Source organism: Diaphorina citri, unplaced genomic scaffold, assembly GCF_000475195.1.
Source record: "Diaphorina citri unplaced genomic scaffold, Diaci psyllid genome assembly version 1.1 scaffold1504, whole genome shotgun sequence".
Taxonomy (NCBI): Eukaryota; Metazoa; Arthropoda; class Insecta; order Hemiptera; family Psyllidae; genus Diaphorina; species Diaphorina citri.
In genome coordinates, this window is record NW_007378930.1 from 27,154 (window position 1) to 49,481 (window position 22,328).

Consider the following 22,328-nt stretch of genomic DNA (forward strand, 5'->3'; position numbering starts at 1 on the left):
CCTTGTACCTACATATATCTCCCTAACATATTTAGTATCTACGAACTTATTGTATTGGTACAATTGTAGGTAGGTATAAATAATATTTAGGTACATATCTGTTGTGCCAATTTAATTTCAAGCAAGGTCGACATCATACAACAACATTGAAATGACATGGTTGATTTACCTACAATATTGTACCTGCACGCCGAGTAAGTAGGTACCTACACCTATACAGGGCGTCCCGACTGTACAACGCTTGAGGGTTGATGCAGGACCTAAAGGGCTACCAGAAAACCCTATTTGGACAACAGGGACGGAGTTGTTCAGGATTTTCTGTTTTTTTGACGTTTTTCATACCCTGTCCTCTTAAAACGCCTATATTTTTTGAACTAATAAATATAGGTAGATATTAAAAAAATGATTATACCATTAAAAAACAAAAAAAAAAAAAAAAAAAAAAAAAAAAAAAAGTTTGTGTTTCTCACCTGCGGCATATATCCGATGCTTCGTTTTGATTTGACATTGACGCTGATGTTGCCCGAATCTAATGAACCGCGGCCGACAATACAGCTGAGCAGGGTAGTCTTACCACACCCACTGGGACCCAGGAGCCCGTATCTGCAAAATGGAAATGGACATGGAGGAAATATTAAAAAAATCTGGTGTGTTCATCTCTTGACTTTCTATCAACTACATTTTCAGAATACGTATTGGGGGAAAAAAAGTCCCGAGCCGCTCATGGCGACCGATTTTTGGTGGAAAATTTTCCATCTCAAAATACTCCCCATGTAATTGGAAAATAAATAAATACTAAGCCTCGAGTCGCCAAAGGCAGCCGATTTTTTGGTGGAAAATTTTCTATCTCAAAACACTCCCAGTGTAATAAATAACCATATATAGTATTACCTGGACTAAGTAAAATAGACATGGAGGAAATACTAGAAAAATCTGGTGTGTTCATCTCTTGACTTTCTATCACCTACATTTGCAGAATACCTATTGGGGGAAAAAAAGTCTCGAGCCGCTCATGGCGGCCGATTTTTGGTGGAAAATTTTCCATCTCAAAATACTCCCCATGTAATTGGAAAATAAAAAAATACTAAGCCTCGACTCGCCAAAGGCGGCCGATTTTTTGGTGGAAAATTTTCTATCTCAAAACACTCCCAGTGTAATAAATAACCATATAGGTATAGTAAAAAAAAGGATACGAACGTCAAACCTCTAAAAAATCTCTCATGTACTCACATGGTCCTAGCTAGCTTGGTTGGTAGCGCGTCTGCCTTGTAAGCGCTAGGCCGCGGGTTAGATTCCCGCCCGGGGCGGATTTTATCCCGAACGGATGATGTTCGTTCTCGAAACGGCTGGCTTTCTTCTATCTTTTTTTTAGTTACCAACATAGGTATATATATTTATTTTTTAACATGTAGAATTTCAAGACATCATTGATAGTAGTATATTACTGTCCTATAAGCTCAAGGCTTGTGTGGGCTTGTGCTATCCTGTTTTCCTTCCCTCTTCGCTTTCCGGACGATAAGACCTTAGCAGTTACAGTTCCCTCTATCAAACCTCTCTCTAAAAAAAAAAAAGAAAAAAAAACTCACATTGTTCCTGTAGGGACGTTCATATTGAGTCCCCTCAGTACGACAGAATACGGGGTGTATCTCTTGTAAGCTTTATCCACCACGACCATCATGTCCCTAGCGGGGTCACCTCGCGAGGTGAGATTCATGGTGATATACGGGATGGTTCAATCTCCACGGGAGGGGACGGTGGTTAGGGGGGGGATGAAGTTTCAGGGAGTAGACGGCGCTATGTAATCATACCCACGGGAAATCTGAAACAGAAGAAAGAAGATTAAAATAGAAACTTCAAAGAAATATTCCACAAAAACGAGCAAAAACTACTTTATGCACTAATCACACTAATGAGTTAAGGCAGGGTCACCTCGCGAGGTGAGATTCATGGTGATACACGGGATGGTTCAATCTCCACGGGAGGGGACGGTGGTTAGGGGAGGGGACGAAGTTTCAGGGAGTGGACGGCGCTATGTAATCATACCCACGGGGAATCTGAAACAGAGGAAAGAAGATTAAAATAGAAACTTCAAAGAAATATTCCACAAAAACGAGCAAAAACTACTTTATGCACTAATCACACTAATGAGTTAAGCCTAGCGCTTACAAGGCAGACGCGCCACCAACCAAGCTAACTAGGCTGGCACGCCTTCTTTAATGGAGTCGTTAATTAAGGAGCACGCTGGCGCTCCGCCCCGCCAAGTCAAGAAAGTTTGACAGCGCTACTAAGAGTAGACATATTATACGCCACAGACCAAGTAGCCGTTTATTAGGTACCTATTTGTAGAGGAAGAAGTACAAATGATGGACGAAAACGGATTGAAAGTGTATATTGGTTAGAAATACTAGTGGATTTATCGTGTTACTAGGAGCCAAAGGGACCTGACACAGGAAATTGATTTGTCATTCAGTGACAGTCCCAGTTCTTCTCTTCTGAATGAATAGTTACAAATATAAAGTCTTCACTTCTAACTTCTAATAGGAGAGAGGTTTCAAAATACAATAGTCCTTATGACACGACAAATATTAGCTTTGAAACTACAAATGATGGACGAAAAAAGATTGAAAGTGTATATTGGTTAGAAACTCTAGTGGATTTATCGTGTTACTAGGAGCCGAAGGAACCTGACACAGGAAATTGATTTGTCATTCAGTGACAGTCCCAGTTCTTCTCTTCTGAATGAATAGTTACAAATAAAGTCTTCACTTCTAACTTCTACTAGGAGAGAGGTTTCAACAATAGTCCTTATGACACGACAAATATTAGCTTTGAACACCTCTTAATTCTTCGTAGGCCCGTCTCAAACGTTGAGTCTCCTGGTGAATACGCAGCGATTTAACTCTCAACTTCTTCTTCTTCTTCTTTTTTTTTATTATTATTTTTTTGGTTCGATAGCTGATATCAAAACAAACAAAAAAAAATTGTTTCCGATTGCCGAAACGCCTTTTTTTGGCCATTTTCTAAAAAAAATTGCCATAATGTCCTATGTTAAAAAATCCTCTGTCTGATATATCAGACACCAATTTTTAAAATACTCTTCAAAATCACTAAAAATAAGAGAACACAATAGAATTTCAAGGTAACAGGGTAATTAGGAACTTTTAGTTCAACAATAAAGACTTTTTACTCTCAAAAAGCAACTCTAATAAGTCAAAACATCAAAAAATTCATTCTGAACTGAGAATACTGAGAAATCCTCTGTCTGATATATCAGTCGCTTCCTAGAATACCGCTAGCAAAGAGGCGGTAAAATAAAATGATAGAAAAATCACGCAGCGCTCTCTATTAGAATCTTGAATAACTTTTAGAAAAGGTTGCATTATGATTCGACTGATATTTCAGACGGAATTGAACTTAGAATGAGAAAAAACGCGTGACTGACACACCAAAAAATGCCTTACCCACCCAAATAGGATAAGGGGAGAGGCACTAGAAAAATCTCACACCAAATATCAATGTTAATGGAATGACTACAAATGGCTGAGACTACAATTACAGTTAATTTTGAACATCTTCCAAATTCAACACTTGGGTTAGGCAATTTAATTGGCTAAAGAGATTGAAATCAACCAATAGATCAGTTGCGCTTACTTGTGTGATGTTTCAAAGTCATAGAGCAGGAAAAATGAGGACCAACGGAATTTTTCTTTTTCTTCGAGTAATTTAAGGGGTTAAATAATCAACAACAGATGCTGCATTCCACGAATCGCGAGACCAACGACCGAAAGCTACCTGATTCCCGCCACTCAGACTATCTGACAGACCGCGGTCTCACAAAATTAGGTCTGTCATGCGGTCTGAGCGTAAGTGGTGGGCATTACAGTAATAGATCAGTTGCGCTTACTTGTGTGATGTTTCAAAGTCATAGAGCAGGAAAAATGAGGACCAACGGAATTTTTCTTTTCTTACGACTTTTTGTAAAGTTTGACGTCACGACATATGCTCCCGTAGGCGATGACGTCATAACTCATGACTCCCGCTTCGTTTGTTTGTGCGCAAGCGTTTCTGCGCATTTTGACATTAAGTCTGACGTCACAACTCTTTGAACTTTTTAATTAGAACGGCAATTAAAAATTGAATTTTCGACCTTTTAAAGTTTTTTTTTCGGAGTTTTGACTTCAGATTTGGATTTTTCACAACTTTTTACGTAGGAATCAACCTTTTATTCATAATTTTTACCCAACTGCAACTGCTCCATTACATTGTTTAGTCCAAGAGTTGCACCAAGTTTAAAATGGGATTGTGGTCTCGTCCATAAGGCTTCCATTCCGTCTTACAACTACAATACCTAGTTCATTCTCAAAAGGTCTTTCCAGAAGCTCCTCTTATCCAACACCTCCCTAGGTTAGTCTAGCGCAACTCAGTGGGTACGACAGATTGCATCCTCGGCTAGGATATTGCATACACCTGTTCAGTCCTCCTTCAAACTCATGATTTACCACGGCCAACTTTAATCCCCGAGGATCCCGACCTATACATGTGCAGAACAGGAAGCACTGTACCAACGGGAGCAGGAGGAGGAAGCACATGATTCTGAAATGAACAAAGCAATGAGAAATCTTATATGACTTTAGGTTCGTTCTCAGAAAGGCTGGCTTTCTAAAGTTTCTCCTACCTGTCTTCCTCGGTGGTGTAGTGGTCAAGGCGCTCGCCTGGTAAACAGGAGGGCGTGGGTTCAATCCCAGCCGAGGTATGGAATTTATCCTTTTTAGGTTCGTTCTCAGAAAGGCTGGCTTATGAGAAATCTTATATGACTTTAGGTTCGTTCTCAGAAAGGCTGGCTTATGAGAAATCTTATATGACTTTAGGTTCGTTCTCAGAAAGACTGGGTTATGAGAAATCTTATATGACTTTAGGTTCGTTCTCAGAAAGGCTGGCTTATGAGAAATCTTATATGACTTTAGGTTCGTTCTCAGAACAATTTGAGAATTTGACCACAATAATAGTAGTAGCCTACTGCTGGAGTAAAGGGACTTTTCAGTCATATATGACTTTAGGTTCGTTCTCAGAAAGGCTGGCTTATGAGAAATCTTATATGACTTTAGGTTCGTTCTCAGAAAGGCTGGCTTATGAGAAATCTTATATGGGAACGTCCACGCAAAATCTTTGAAAAATCACAAAATTAAATTTTATCCAATCGACTTTTTTTCTATATGGGATTAAACCTTCTGTCTTCGCTTTTGGGACGATTAGACCTTACAGTTCCCTCTAGCAAACCTCTAAAAAAAGAAAGAAGTTTTTATGGACCGAACGACAGTGATTTCTCGCGATTTTGATGAAATCTGGTACATGAGTTTACAAGATCAAGGAAGGCACGTCGGTGGTAGCCGCACCTAAAGGTGGATATTCAGAGGTTTACCTTTAGGGTATCTGATATGTGATATGAACACATCAATGACCTTTAACTGTGTAGATCCATTATGTCTGGTAATATTATGTGTTCTATTCCTAGTGGATAACTAAACACTCACGAGCCAGCCTATTAGTTGGTAGTGCGTCTGCCTTGTAAGCGCTAGGCCGCGGGTTCGATTCCCGCCCGGGGCGGATTTTATCCTGATGGGATAATGTGGGGGTGGCCGGGCTTCCTGGACCCCAAATTCTCGGACCTTCACTTACAGTAAATGAGAGAAATGAAGCTCGAGGGGGCGGGCCCTCGCACCCCCCCCCTCCCCTAAATACGGCCCTGAGCTCTATATCTGTCTCTCTTCCAAAAGTATACGAGTAGGTACTTCACAGATTTCTTACGATGCGATGTCACGTGATCACTCACTAGATATTATTATTTGATGAAAAGTTAATACAGTCGAACCTGAATAAGCTCGAAGGGTAGCTCGTCCGCCACGTAAGTACTCCGTCGTGGGTTCGATTCCCGCTCGGGGCGCATTTTAAAATAGAGAAAATTTTAAAATGGACTGTACTTTTTAATGGACTTTACTTTTTTTTACTTTTTCGAACACAATCAAATGTCTTCTGACAGTTTCATTTGTCCATACACGGTGGGTTTTGAGTCAGCTAATATGAGTGATACATTCCTAGGGTGTATCATGCCCATGATTAATTCACCGGGTATGGAGTTTGATATTCATACGCGAATTGAAAAAGTTCATACCTACTGGATAAATATTCACGCAACTTCAAACTTCAAAAATATTAATTATAATTGAGATAAAAAATTCCATTTTATCCTAACAGATAGGGTTCGTTCTCGGACTTTCTCCTATCCTGTATACCTACCTGTCTTCCTTAGATACCTAAGGTTTTAAGCCATGAGTGCATAGCGTACCTACCTATTTTTAGAAACTCGATCATAACTTAGTGACTTTTTTTTTCTTTTTTGCAACAAGTTTGAAGGTTTTCCATTAAATTCATCCCTTAATTTTGAAAGTCTCTGTCCTAGTCATGGGGACTCTAAAACGGATGGATACCTATTTCCAACCATTTCCCTATTTCATGTTATCAAAACAGTGAACAACTGGTCAACTGCACATTGCATATCCAACTTATTTATCAGGCGTTTACACAATTTTGCTTCGCCTTTATCAAATGTCTTCTAAAGAATTTAGGTAGGTAGGTAGGCGTATTCGTCACAAAAAGGTTGAAACAGCTTTAAACGTTATTCTGTTTTATGTGGAAAAATAAGCAACCTCCGTGGCCGAGTGGGTATCACACTAGGCTTGCACTCCGGAAGGCCCGGGTTCGATTCTCGGAAGACCCGAGGTTTTTTTCGGCTCTGTGCTTGGAGTTCGGGGTGCACTCAGCCTCGTGAGGACAATTGAGTTACTTTAATTGAGTAGCGACCAGTGGCGGCATTACCAGTGTGAAAAGATTATTGAAATATGGAAATTGATTGCAAAGGAGGCACTTAGTAATGTTGTGATATCCACAAAAGTTGTGAAAAAGGTCTCTCCTTTACCACAAAGATTCATGAGATGATTTGATTATTTGATCGATTGGAAAAAATGATGGAGCAATTGCCCTGCTAAAAAAGAGGGCAGTAAGTCCAAAATTTGACATTTTGAGTTATATATCTATACCCACGTATTTTTATGCGTAGAATTCAAAAAACGCATCAAAAACAGTCTACGAAAAAAAACAACGAAGATACAAGGAGCACAGACAAGGAAGAAGGCAGTATATCCCAAAATTATCTCTGCCATGCTAAAGAGCAAAGCAGTAAGCGCCAGACATTAAGAGACATTAAGAGAGAAAGCAGTATATCCATGGATATACTGCCTTCTTATTTACTATGAAGTTTTCTTGGATTTGCTGCTTTTTTTCGTAGTTGTGAACAGACTTATCAAGTGGATATACTGCCTTTCATATCTTGAATTCCAACAGAGGATATAGAATGAACAAAATGAAGAACATCAAATGAAAATAAACAACGTTTTAATGAAGAAGAAAGAAAAAGAGAAGAAGAAGAAGAAGAAGAAGAAGAAGACGCAGACGAAGAATAAAAAGAAGAAGAAGAACGAGAGAAGAAATGAAGGTCAAACAAGACAGTAAAACTGGTACATTATTATACATATACCTACTACTATACAAGAAAAACGAAAGACGAGGAATATGCAAAAATTTCATGTCCGAGGGGATTCCCTTATGTTTCCCCTGATTTGGGCTGTTGGAATGCTTTATTATAGTGTCGAGCTTTCCCGATAGCTTTCCGAGTTCAATATTAGAGTGCCGGAACCCAGTCACCCAATAGGGCTTCCGACATTGAACTAGATCAAACTAGAAAAAAAAAACTAGTTTTTTCTCAGTGTAGGTAGATCAAACGTCCATAAAAATCACCAACTAAAAATATTCGATACTCATGGCCCAAAAAGACCAAAAAAACTTCCACGGACCACGCCAATCAAAATAAATTTGACTTGTATTGGTTTAACAGAGCTGTTAAGCTAATCGACTGTTGGGGGCTGAAAAGAAGGTAGGTATTTCAAATCCACCCTTAGCCAACTTACCTCAATTTTCCTACGATACTATCTTCAGATGGCAAGTCTAGAAACGTGAGCAGCTCATAAAAAGTAAGCACAAGTATAAAAACATTCGGGTAGCTTTCCCGAGTTCAATATTAGAGTGCCGGAACCCAGTCACCCAATTGGGCTTCCGGCACCCTAGTTTTTTTCTCAGTGTGGGTAGATCAAACTAAAAATATTCGATATTCATGGCCCAAATTAGACCAAAAAAACTTCCACGGACCACGCCAATCGAATTCCATTTGATTTGTATTGGTTTAACATAGCTGTTACGCTAAATCGACTGTTGGGGGTTAAAAAGAAGGAAGGTATTTCAAATCCACCCTTAGCCAACTTACCTCAATTTTCCTACGATACTATCTTCAGATGGCAAGTCTAGAAACGTGAGCAGCTCTTTGGTGCGCGAGTGAATCTGTTCAAAGCTGAGGCCAAATATTCTGCCATAATACAGGGTGGTCTCTCGTATGCTGAACTCCGTGTAGAGGGCTAATTCCTGCGGGGCAAGAGAAAAAAAAAATCATTGTGAGTGAAACCACACAACATGAATAGTTCATCAGCTCATCACACAAGTGATTTTCTCTGGGGGACTTTAACAGGGAGGATACTAGCCGAAAATTTGCGAAAGAATTTAAATACAGTAGAACCTCGATTATTTCAACTGATTGGGACGAAAAAAATCATTGTGAGTGAAACCACACAACATGAATAGTTCATCAGCTCATCACACAAGTGATTTTCTCCGGGGGACTTTAACAGGGAGGATACTAGCCGAAAATTTGCGAAAGAATTTAAATACAGTAGAACCTCGATTATTTCAACTGATTGGGACCGGGGGTAGTTGAAATGATCGAGGTTGAAATGATCACTTTCTTTGATCTTTTCCTCTGATAAGATAGGATATCCTTTGAAAGATAGAAAAAAAACAATGGATTTTGAAGTTGAAAATAATCGAGAGGTTCTACTGGACTTTAAACAGGGAGGTAGATAAGTTAGGATATCCTTTGAAAGATAGAGAAAAAAAACAATGGATTTTGAAGTTGAAAATAATCGAGAGGTTCTACTGGACTTTAAACAGGGAGGATACCAGCCCAAAATTTCCGTATCGAAGGATTTAAATACTTATACCTTCAAGTAATACAATACTCTAATAAACTCTAATGAAAGCAAACACGCCACAAAAAAAAAAGGTACCTAGTATGATTACCTACCTAGTAGGTATGATTTAAGTAAGTACCTACCTACCTCAAATTCCATAATAATTATTCTGTACTTGAATTGCCATAACTAGAACCACAGGTATTAAATAACAGCACTGCATAACAATAGGCAACTCTAATGAAAGCAAACACGCCACAATAATAATAATAATAATAAAATAGGTACCTGGTATGATTACCTACCTAGTAGTAGGTATGATTTAAGTGTGTACCTCAAATTCCATAATAATTATTCTGTACTTGAATTGCCATAACTAGAACCACAGGTATTAAATAACAGCACTGCATAACAATAGGGTAGTAATTCTTGACGAGCTGAGCCGTTATTCTCGCCTTGGAGATGTACTTGGTGGACTGGAGGGGAGTCACCACCGTCTTCTTGTCCTCTGGAGAGGGATAGGACTCTGTCACATCCACCGTCTCGTCCTGAGTACCGGATGCGATGGATTGTTTCTTGGACAACTCCAGGAAGGCTTGCTCCAGGTTGGTACAGTTGTACCGCGCCATGAGCTGGTTGGGAGATTCCTCAGCGAGCAATGTGCCACCCCGCATCAGACCGATCTGGGAAATGGAAATGAGAGAGCAACAAAGAATCGATTAGTTCTATAGAAAAAAAAAAAAAAAAAAAAAAAAAAAAAAAAAAAAAAAAGAAACCATGGGGTAAAAAAACCTCTTTGTGCTCACGAAAGAAGAAAAAAAAAAAAAAAAAAAAAACAAGTAGAGACCATGGGCTAAAAATCACTCTTTGGACTCAGGATCCTTGTCAGTTTAGGATAAATTTAGGCCCCGACTAGCTTAGTTGGCTAGTTAGCCTACCTTACTTGGCTAGTTAGGATCTTGGACCTTACATTAGGATCTTGGACTGAGGTTGGTACCTACTACCTACTTTCACAATGTCTCTATCCACTACCTATCTTTACCTGTTGTATCTTTTTTCATTGTCATTCCCTACTACCACCATTAATTCACATTAACAATAGGTATCTAGGTAAATCTTTATTGATCCACATTGAATTATGGATCAGGGCCAATCAGAGCCTGTGGGCCCGGAGCACTGCCGATGTTGTATATCCCACAGCGGAGATCAAGAGGGGGCCCGGGCTTTAAGTAGGCGTCCACAACGGAAAACCGACCATCGCCTAGTACCGACCCAAAAGAAAATAAATAAACCATGCTAAGAAGCATTCTCAACGGAGCCTTGACCATAGTACCGACCCTCACAGGAAATCAAGAAATTGAGCTGAGTATTTTTTCTGTGATCTATGGTCTCAGCGAGGGTCCATGGTCGATGTTGTCGCCCCCTTAGGGGCCCAGCAGGGACATTTTTCGGAGCCCCCTGTCTATAATTCAGAGGTTGTCAGCTCCCATGGCGTAGTGGTCACTGCGCTCGCCTTGCACGCGGGAGACCCGGGTTCGATTCCCGGCGGGGTCAAGTTGGCGTAGTGGTCACTGCACTCGCCTTGCACGCGGGAGACCCGGGTTCGATTCCCGGCGGGGTCAAGAAATTTGTATCTGCAAAGGTTTGATTCCGTGACTGGCCGTTACGGGGCCCACTCAGCCTCGTGAGGAAAATGAGTAGCTATGTAATATAAATGCGCATAGCGACCGGTGCCATAAATGGTAGGTACCTAATTGGGAGCTGGATTATTGCGATATATGTATTTGGAAAAATCCTACAATGCTGCAGTGAGCACCAAAGTTGTGAAATAATGACACAAAGAAAGACATTTATTTATTTAATTCAGAGGTTGTTTATTCGTTTGTTTGTTTGTTTGTTTGTTTGTTTGTTCGTTCGTTTCTTCTCACCTGCGGCATATATCCGATGCTTCGTTTTGATTTGACATTGACGCTGATGTTGCCCGAATCTAATGAACCGCGGCCGACAATTTTTGTGTTTCTCACCTGCGGCATATATCCGATGCATTTGTTCATTTGTTTGTTCGTTTCTTTGTTGAGATATACCTATATCCTACACTACTAGATAGAGTGAGAAAGAAGATGCGAGAGAGAGAGAGAGAGATTTTTGATTTGATTTAATAAGGTACATTTATTTTAACAAAAATTAAACTTTACAATAAAGAGAGAGAGAGAGAGAGAGAGAATGATATAGAAAAGATAGGAAAAGACAGAGAGGGAGAGAGGAAAAATTACGTACCTACACAAGTAGGTACACACTTCGTAATGACGAAAAATATGACGAAATTTTACAAAGGAAAATACATTACATAATACTCAGGAAAAATTATGTCATTTTGAACGTCATAAGATTTGCAAAGTGTAAAGTTAATTTCATTGACCGACTACAATTAACAGTAACTATTTAGCTATTTTAATTGGACTAGTACTAAGTATGTAAATAATCTACAGCTAGTTTACCTGGACTAAGTATGAAGTGGACCGGAAGTGCCGCGTGGAATAAAGAGGAAAAGAAAAACTAGAGATAAAGATAGGTATATATCCTACACTACTAGATAGAGTGAGAAAGAAGATGCGAGAGAGAGAGAGAGAGAGAGAGAGAAAAAAATAAACTTTACAATAAAGAGAGAGAGAGAGAGAGAGAGAATGATATAGAAAAGATAGGAAAAGACAGAGAGGGAGAGAGGAAAAATTACAAAAAATAGAGAAAATTTTCAAGTCTTGTGACATGCATTTGACATCATTGAAAACTTTGTTGACATCAGTCTCTCTCTCTCTCTCTCCTACACATACTCGTTGTGTGCATCTGTCTCTGTCTCTTTCCCTCCCTCTCTCTATCGTTTTCTAAAACACACACTCTGTATTCTATACCTGTCTTTGTCCCTCTCTCTTTGATCTGTGCATGTGTCTCTACCGATCACTTTCTTTCTACACATACTCGTTGTGTGCATCTGTCAGCTCTGTCTCTTTCCCTCCCTCTCTCTCTATCTTTTTCTAAAACACACACTCTGTATTCTATACCTGTCTTTGTCCCTCTCTCTTTGATCTGTGCATGTGTCTCTACCGTCCTACACATACGCGTTGTGTGCATCTGTCTCTGTCTCTTTCCCTCCCTCTCTCTATCTTTTTCTAAAACACACACTCTGTATTCTATACCTGTCTTTGTCCCTCTCTCTTTGATCTGTGCATGTGTCTCTACCGCAGCAGTTCCGAGAACGAACCTTAATATCCGTTCAGGACAAAATCCGTCCCGGGTGGGAATTGAACCCACGACCTGGCACTTACGCTATAGCTTCCAAGCTAACTAGGCTGGAAAACAACTGATTTTCGGTCAGTTTTGTCCGACTTATGACACATGCTTAATAAATGTAGATATATAAAAGTGTGTTCATGTCCACACATAGTCGATCGGCCGTCGATCGATGTCGACTGAACCGTCCAAACTGCCTCAAAAACATATTAGATTCAGCTTGTCGATCGACGCACAGCCGGTCGACCATGTTTGGACACACCTTTAGAGACTACCTTCCGGCCTACTCACCGCTTGAGAGGTGAGTAGACCGGAGACAAATATCTATGGCCGGAAAGATTTACGCCATACCGGCCTATTCCGCGGTCTTCCATCACAACGTATCCCAAAGGGTTAACGACAAACCATATTGTATTTGCATGATTACCATCTGAAGAACTGTTTAGTCACACATGTTTCAATACAAGCTTGATGTCGTGATGGGTTTCCAGTCAGATTTAGATATTGCTATAGTCAGATAGTAGTCAAGGACTTGGTTTCAATAGAATCGTCGTGATAATGATGAGAATATGAGAGCTTGGGCCTACATAATTACAGCTCTTTACTTCAGAACAGAAATTCAGAATGCATATGTGCAAATAAAGGCTTATTTTCCTAGTGGTATTCCCAACCCTAGAAGTTTCCGGGTTTCAAAGACAACCCTAGAGCAGCTCTTTACTTCAGAATGCATATGTGCAAATAAAGGCTTATTTTCCTAGTGGTATTCCCAACCCTAGAAGTTTCCGGGTTTCAAAGACAACCCTAGAAGACTCCGGGTTACAAAGACGACCCTAGAAGTTTCCGAGTTTCAAAGACAATCCTAGAAGTTTCCAGGTTTCAAAGACAACCTAGAAATTTCCGGGTTTCAAAGACAACCCTAGAAGTTTCCAGGTTTCAAAGACAACTCTAGAACTTTCCGGGTTTCAAAGATAACTCTAGGAGTTTCCGGGATTCAAAGACAACCCTAGAAGTTTCCGGGTTTCAAAGACAACCCTAGAAGTTTCCGGGTTTCAAAGACGACCCTAGAAGTTTCCGGGTTACAAAGACGACCCTAGAAGTTTCCGGGTTTCAAAGACGTCCCTAGAAGTTTCCGGGTTTCAAAGACGTCCCTAGAAGTTTCCTGGTTTCAAAGACGTCCCTAGAAGTTTCCGGGTTTCAAAGATAACCCTAGAAGTTTCCGGGTTTCAAAGATAACCCTAGAAGTTTCCGAGTTTCAAAGACAATCCTAGAAGTTTCCAGGTTTCAAAGACAACCTAGAAATTTCCGGGTTTCAAAGACAACCCTAGAAGTTTCCGGGTTTCAAAGACGACCCTAGAAGTTTCCGGGTTACAAAGACGACCCTAGAAGTTTCCGGGTTTCAAAGACGTCCCTAGAAGTTTCCTGGTTTCAAAGACGTCCCTAGAAGTTTCCGGGTTTCAAAGATAACCCTAGAAGTTTCCGGGTTTCAAAGACAACCTAGAAGTTTCCGGGTTTCAAAGACAACCCTAGAATTTTCCGGGATTCAAAGACAACCCTAAAAAATTCCCCGATTCAAAGACAACCCTATTAGAAGATTCCGAGTTTCAAAGACAACCCTAGAAGTTTCCGGGTTACAAAGACGACCCTAGAAGTTTCCGGGTTTCAAAGACGTCCCGCGATTCCCGCCCGGATTATATCCCGAACGGATAATATTCGTTCTCGGAATGGCTGGCTTTCTTCTATCCTTTTTTTTAGTTACCAACATAGGTATACATATATTTATTTTTTAACATGTAAAATTTCAAGACAATATTGATTATATTGATGGTAGACTTAGTAACTTTGTGAAGGTTCATTTTAAGTATCTAATAGGTACGTATACCTACCTACATTTGTAGGTTCTTACTTAAGTACCTGTACCTCCAAGGGGAAAGAAAAGTTGGAATCCCACAAAGAACTTGGACATTAAGCAGTGAAGAGTAAAAGTTATTTTCATATTTAGATACTTAATATTGATTAGTACCTATATTACTGTCCTATAAGCTCAAGGCTTGTGTAGGCTTGTGCTATCCTGTTTTTCTTCCCTCTTCGATTTCCGGACGATAAGACCTTAGCAGTTACAGTTCCCTCTATCAAACCTCTTTCTAAAAAAAAGAAAAAAAAAAACTCACATTGTTCCTGTAGGGACGTTCATATTGAGTCCCCTCAGTACGACAGAATACGGGGTGTATCTCTTGTAAGCTTTGACAACCCTAGAACTTTCCGGGTTTCAAAGATAACCCTAGAAGTTTCCGGGTTTCAAAGACGATTAATTTTGTATATCTACAAGCGCTACTTATCACATTACTGAATTTTAACTCTCGATTCTTTTGAAACTTCATTCCGTATCTAATTTCCTTTAAAAGAAGGGAAAAAGGTCTCCAAAAGAGGAGAAATCATTGAGAACAGTTCCATATTACCCGTCTTTCCCCTACTTGGGTACTTTGAGGATATAGGGTTCATTAATATGATTTCAACCAAACCCTAGAAGTTTCCGGGATTCAAAGACAACCCTAGAAGATTCCGAGTTTCAAAGACGATTACTTTTGTATACAAGCGCTATCATATTACATATTACCTACTTAATTTTACCTCTCAATTATTTTGAAACTATACAGTCCGTATCTAATTTCCTTTTAAAGAATTTCCTTTAAAAGGGAAATCATTGAGAACAGTTCCATATTACCCGTCTTTCCCCTACTTGGGTACTTTGAGGATATAGGGTTCATTAATATGATTTCAACCAATAATCCTTGCCTAGATTCAGTTGTATTCAATCATAATAACCATTATAAAGCTATTACACAACAAATGACCTAGCAATGAAAGAAGTAAAAATAAAAACATTAGGTAAGTAATTATCTAATAAATTAATAGTGGAACTTTTCTATTCTGTAGATATCCTTAGTGCCTATTGAAGTGAGGACATCATTAGAGGAGATGCACCTAATATTTAGGTACCTACCTACTTAGTAAAATCCAAGAGTCTACTAAATAAATATTCTAATTAGTTCTTGCCACGAAATGGACAAATACAATTAATAGATACTAAAATACCTACATAGAAGAAAGCCAGCCGTTCCGGAACGAATCTTATCTGTTTAGGTGGCTGGATAAAGTTCGCCCCGGGCAGGAATAGAGCCCGCAACCTAGCGTTTAGCCTGCAAACCCGAAGCAAGGCTGGCATTTCAAGGATTAAACAAATAATGGTTTATTTGTTGTAGGTTGTACCTACCTAAAACCTAATGTTATGTTAAAGTGCATTGTAAATAATTGTAAGGTCGAGTTTATGGCACTAAATCAAGTGATACTCTGACCTTATAGTTGTAATTATGAATGTCAGGAATACCCCCCAGGTACCTTTATTGAATTTCAATTCCATAAAATCGCTAACCGTGTAGGTATACCTATATCAAACCTCTCTTTTTTTAACTAGGTAGGTAGTAGGTAGGTAAGTCACCATTAAATATACATTTTTTTATTATTGGAATTCTCGACCCCAAACAAGTTATCATCGAAACCTAAATAACAAATAATACAACTTAGCTACATATACGCACATAAAGTGGTTATAAGCATGCATCTACCTAAATACCTTGGACCAGAAATATAGGTAGGTAACGTGTATGACTGTATTATATGTAGATATCTTACATAAGACATAATATCGTATTATGTATTTTATTTATCTACAGGATGGTAGAGGTGTTAGTGTTTGGCTGGGGGACGTTAAAAAGGGAGTAGACCAGCTTAGTCTGGCTGGGGGACTTTAAACAGGGAGTAGACCAGCTTAGTCTGGCTGGGACAGCTGTTCCGGGAAAAACCTTATCTATTTAGGATTATGTCTGCCCCGGGCGGGAATCGAACCCTCGACCTAGTGCTTAGGGTTATAATAAGATAATTTTTTTGAAGAGGTTTGATAGAGGGAACTGTAACTGCAGAGGTTTTATCATCCCGATATTTTAATATTTTAATTTTTTATTAATATTTTTATTGTATATTTTTAAAAATATTGTACCAAATACATAAGACCTTGTTTAGACCGCTTCAATAAAGGGACTTTTCAGTCTCATTCTGGCAGTATAAGCAGGGTATGTTCTATTCTACATATATTTTTATTTTTCTTACAAGATTTGATAGTCAGCCGTTCCGGGAAAAACCTTATCTATTTAGGATTATGTCTGCCCCGGGCGGGAATCGAACCCGCGAAAGGGAGTAGACCAGCTTAGTCTGGCTGGGGGACTTTAAACAGGGAGTAGACCAGCTTAGTCTGGCTGGGGAATATTAAACAGGGAGTAGACCAGCTTAGTCTGGCTGGGGAATATTAAACAGGGAGTAGACCAGCTTTGTCTGGCTGGGGGACGTTAAACAGGGAGTAGACCAGCTTTGTCTGGCTGGGGGACGTTAAATAGGGAGTAGACCAGCTTAGTCTGGCTGGAGGACTTTAAACAAGGAGTAAAATTCCACTCGTGAAATTTATAGCCAAAACCAAATGTCAACCCAAAGCAATCACCCTGGCTAGGGCTGATTGAGAGGCTGATGAAAAACACCGATCCCGTCTGTAGGTACACGGGACGGGATAAGGCGCAGAAAAAGAAGAAGAAGGAGTGAAATCACTATGTTTCTGTTCCTGATTGGGACTCTGTTGGCATAATGGGACTTTTTAGTCTTAGGCCAAGAGCATAAATATTAAGGTATACTAAATAAAGAAATGTTTCAAATCATTATGTTATTAGATCACTATTCTGATTCACCCTGTCGTACATAGATACCTTGTACAGATACCTAGTGACGTAATCACTTTCACTACTTGCCTGGAACTTGGACTGGGTTAGTAGAAGCTTTGTGTTAAAGTTACGATGCACTATGGATTGCTGGAAGGGTCACCGAACTTTAATCAGACCTCTGACCAGTGGCGAACCGAACGAAGCAAACTCCAAGTTTTAATCATTCAAATATTTATTTTATTTATATCTGTGTCTTTGTCTACACATTTATTTTAAGTGGAGCTGTGTTCGATTATGTGATTTTTTTTATAGTCGACATGGCTGAACCAATGAGATCGTGAGATTCCGCTTTGTGGAGCAAGTGTGGAATCTCATTGGTTCAGCACTGTTGACTAGGTATAAAAAAGTCAATATTATCGAATACGACTTGGTTTTTAACGTCACTGTTTAATTGCTAAGTATTTTCGTGACTTCGTTATTATACCCGTCCATTTGGCCACAAGCTACCTGCCTCTTCAATGTTAACCTCACCCAACCTGAGTTCCTGAGGAAAAACTAGCAACACGCGATTAACCAGAAGGTCACCCGTCCGGATACCAGTGAACCACGGGCAACGTTGCTTAGCTTCAGTGATCCATCGGGACCTGGTGTATTCAACGTACTATCCCCGCTGATTTTATTTGATTGAAAAAGAAAGTAAATGTAAATGTAAAAAAATGTAAATGCAGTTTCTTTGTGTTATTAGGGGAGAGCAGGGTAATGGTGCGCAGCGGGTAATGGTGCGCACCATTATACTAGAAAACTGATAAGAGCTAGAGATACTCCGATTTGTCCGACTTATAACACATGCTGAATAAATGTATATGTATAAAAGTGTGTTCATGTCCACACAAGGTCGACCGGCCGTCGATCGATGTCGACTGAACGGTCCAAACTGCCTCAAAAACATAGATTCAACTCGTCGATCGACGCACGGCCGGTCGACCATGTTTGGACACACCTTTAGAGATTACCTTCCGGCCTACTCACCGCTTGAGAGGTGAGTAGACCGGAGACAAACATCTATGGCCGGAAAGATTTACGCCGTACCGGCCTATTCCGCGGTCTTCCATCACAACGTATCCCAAAGGGTTAACGACAAACCATATTGTATTTGCATGATTACCATCTGAAGAACTGTTTAGTCACACATGTTTCAATACAAGCTTGATGTCGTGATGGGTTTCCAGTCAGATTTAGATATTGCTATAGTCAGATAGTAGTCAAGGACTTGGTTTCAATAGAATCGTCGTGATAATGATGGGAATATGAGAGCTTGGGCCTACATAATTACAGCTCTTTACTTCAGAATGCATATGTGCAAATAAAGGCTTATTTTCCTAGTGGTATTCCCAACCCTAGAAGTTTCCGGGTTTCAAAGACAACCCTAGAAGATTCCGAGTTTCAAAGACAACCCTAGAAGTTTCCGGGTTACAAAGACGACCCTAGAAGTTTCCGGGTTTCAAAGACGTCCCTAGAAGTTTCTGGGTTTCAAAGACGTCCCTAGAAGTTTCCGGGTTTCAAAGACAACCCTAGAACTTTCCGGGTTTCAAAGATAACCCTAGAAGTTTCCGGGATTCAAAGACAACCCTAGAAAATTCCGGGTTTCCAAGACAACCCTAGAAGATTCCGAGTTTCAAAGACAACCCTAGAACTTTCCGGGTTTCAAAGATAACCCTAGAAGTTTCCGGGTTTCAAAGACAACCCTAGAACTTTCCGGGTTTCAAAGATAACCCTAGAAGTTTCCGGGATTCAAAGACAACCCTAGAACTTTCCGGGTTTCAAAGACAACCCTAGAAGTTTCCGGGTTTCAAAGACAACCCTAGAACTTTCCGGGTTTCAAAGACAACCCTAGAAGTTTCCGGGATTCAAAGACAACCCTATAGGGTGCAATCATACCCAGTGCAATCATATAGAATATTCCGAGTTTCAAAGAAAACCCTAGAAGTTTCCGGGTTTCAAAGACGATTAATTTTGTATACAAGCGCTATCACATTACTTAGTTTTAACTCTCGATTCTTTTGAAACTTCATTCCGTATCGAATTTCCTAAAGAAGGGGAAAAGGTCTCCATAAGAGGGCAAATCGTTGAGAACAGTTCCATATTACCCGTCTTTCCCCTACTTGGGTACTTTGAGGATATAGGGTTCATTAATATGATTTCAACCAATAATCCTTGCCTAGATTCAGTTGTATCCAATCATAATAACCATTATAAAGCTATTACACAACAAATGACCTAGCAATGAAAGGAGTAAAAATAAAAACATTAGGTAATTATCTAATAAATTATTAGTGGAACTTTTCTATCCTGTATCCTTAGTGCCTATTCCACAGTGGACATCATTAGTGGAGATGCACCTAATAGGTAGGTAGGTAGGTAGGTAGGTACTTAGTAAAATCCAAGAGTCTACTAAATAAATATTCTAATTAGTTCTTGCCACGAAATGGACTAATACAATTAATAGATACTAAAATACCTACATAGAAGAAAGCCAGCCGTTCCGGAACGAATCTTATCTGTTTAGGTGGCTGGATAAAGATCAAAAAGTGAAAAGCGTCCGAACACGCCCCGGTCTCCCCTACATATCAGTCTTAGAAATACATCCCTTTGGCTACAATATAAAATAATCCACTCTTAAATATGTTAAATAATAAAAAAGTTGTGACTGATTAAAGAAAAAAATGCTTAAATGTTGGGCAATCTATCCCCCACTTACGGTACCAACTAAACTAACTAGGCTGGCCGTGACGGGTTCGATTGCCGCCCCAGGGCGGATTTAATCCTAAACGGATAAGGTTCGTTCTCGGTATAAATTTTTAGCGATTTCATGAATAGAAAGGAAAAAGGATACGTTCTGTTGATGGAATCCGTATAAAGGCGGATTTCATCCTAAGGTTCGTACTCGGAACCCGGCTTTCTCCTATCCTGTCTCCCTTCTCTCTTCACTTTCGGGACGATAAGACCATAGGAGCTAGAGCTCCCTCTATCCATCAACCTCTTAAAAGGAAGAACTCGTTATTCAAGAGTAGTTACCTACACTACCTAAAATATGTACGTATAACTTACATAAATATGTATGTAGATTATACCTATACGAGCAATCGTGAACTTAAAAACCCTAAAACCTAACACCATAATATATAATAAGATAAAAATAAAAACCCAATAGGTACATACTTACCGTACCTAATACGTTATATATGTAGATATATGTAGGTACCTCGTACCACCTACCTTGTACCTACATATAAGTATCTCCCTAACATATTTAGTATCTACGAACTTATTGTTACAATGGTAGGTAGGTATAAATAATATTTAGGTATCTGTTGTGCCAATTTAATTTCAAGCAAGGTCGACATCATACAACAACATTGAAATGACATGGTTGATTTACCTACATTATTGTACCTGCACGCCGAGTAGGTACCTACACCTATAATACAGGGCGTCCCGACTGTACAACGCTTGAGGGTTGATGCAGGACCTAAAGGGCTACCAGAAAACCCTATTTGGACCGATCCGATTTTCAACAGGGGTGGAGTTGTTCGGGATTTTCTTTTTTTTTTTTTGACGTTTTTCATACCCTGTCCTCTTAAAACTCCTATATCTTTTGAACTAATAAATATATAGGTATTAAAAAATTGACTATACCATTACCTAAAAAAAAAAAAAAACAAAAAAAAATAGAAAGTAAAACCTCCTTCTGCGTCAAGCTCCCTCCAACCTCCTTTTTTTATTTTGATATTATTTTGTTTAATAAACCAATGGTTATAAACAATTTTTTAAACATTTCATACTTTTATTATTTATTATGTATATCATATGATAATCTGAGAAGACATTTTTATAAAAACCATTCTAACATTTCAAATACATATAGTTTTTGGTGAAGACAAAAAGTATTAAATGTGTCCGAACAAACCACGGGGCAGGAATAGAACCCGCAACCTAGCGTTTAGCCTGCAAGCTCGAAGCAAGGCTGACATTTCAAGGATTAAACAAATAATGGTTTAATTGTTGTAGGTTGTACCTACCTAAAACCTAAAATGTTATGTTAAAGTGCATTGTAAATAATTGTAAGGTCGAGTTTATGGCACTAAATCAAGTGATACTCTGACCTTATAGTTGTAATTATGAATGTCAGGAATACCCCAGGTACCTTTATTGAATTTCAATTCCATAAAATCGCTAACCGTGTATACCTCTATCAAACCTTTCTTTTCTAGGTAGGTAGTAGGTAAGTCACCATTAAATCCACTTTTTTTATTATTGGAATTCTCGACCCCAAACAAGTTATCATCGAAACCTAAATAACAAATAATAAAACTTAGCTACATAAACGCACATAAAGTGGTTATAAGCATGCATCTACCTAAATACCTTGGACCAGAAATATAGGTAACGTGTATGACTGTATTATATTTATGTATCTTACATAAGACATAATATCGTATTATTTATGTATTTTATTTATCTACAGGATGGTAGAGGTGTTAGTGTTTGGCTGGGGGACGTTAAAGAGGGAGTAGACCAGCTTAGTCTGGCTGGAGGACTTTAAACAAGGAGTAAGACCAGCCTGAAAATAACCTTGCTAAAGAAATAGCAAAGGTTGAGTGCGAAGGGCATCCACTCGTGAAATTTATTGCCAAAACCAAATGTCAGCCCAAAGCAATCACCCTGGCTAGGGCTGATTGAGAGGCTGATGAAAAACACCGATCCCGTCTGTACACAGGATAAGGCGAAGAGAAAGAAGAAGAAGAAGAAGGAGTGAAATCACTATGTTTCTGTTCCTGATTGGGACTCTGTTGGCATAATGGGACTTTTTTTTCTTAGCCGAGAGCATAAATAAGGTATATTAAATAAATAAATGTTTCGGATCATTATGTTTAAAGATCACTATTCTGATTCACCCTGTCGTATATAGATACCTTGTACAGATATGACGTAATCACTTTCACTACTTGCCTGGTACTCGGACTGGGTTAGTAGAAGCTTTGTGTTAAAGTTACGATGCACTATGGACTGCTGGAAGGGTCACCGAACTTTAATCAGACCTCTGTCCAGTGGCGAACCGAACGAAGCAAACTCTAAGTTTTAATCA

General features: G+C 39.3%; 1 protein-coding gene across 1 annotated transcript in view; it reads right to left on the minus strand.

Moving 5' to 3' along the window:
- Nucleotides 1–22,328, minus strand: part of LOC103516193 (ABC transporter G family member 23-like) — a 46,215-nt gene that overhangs the window by 21,298 nt on the left and 2,589 nt on the right. The window contains exons 3-4 of the mRNA XM_026828656.1: nucleotides 1,587–1,819; nucleotides 471–603 (exon numbers count right to left, since the gene is read on the minus strand). Coding sequence (XP_026684457.1) covers nucleotides 471–603; nucleotides 1,587–1,714 — 261 coding nt within the window. The 5' untranslated portion in view covers nucleotides 1,715–1,819. The remainder of the gene's footprint in view (nucleotides 1–470; nucleotides 604–1,586; nucleotides 1,820–22,328) is intronic.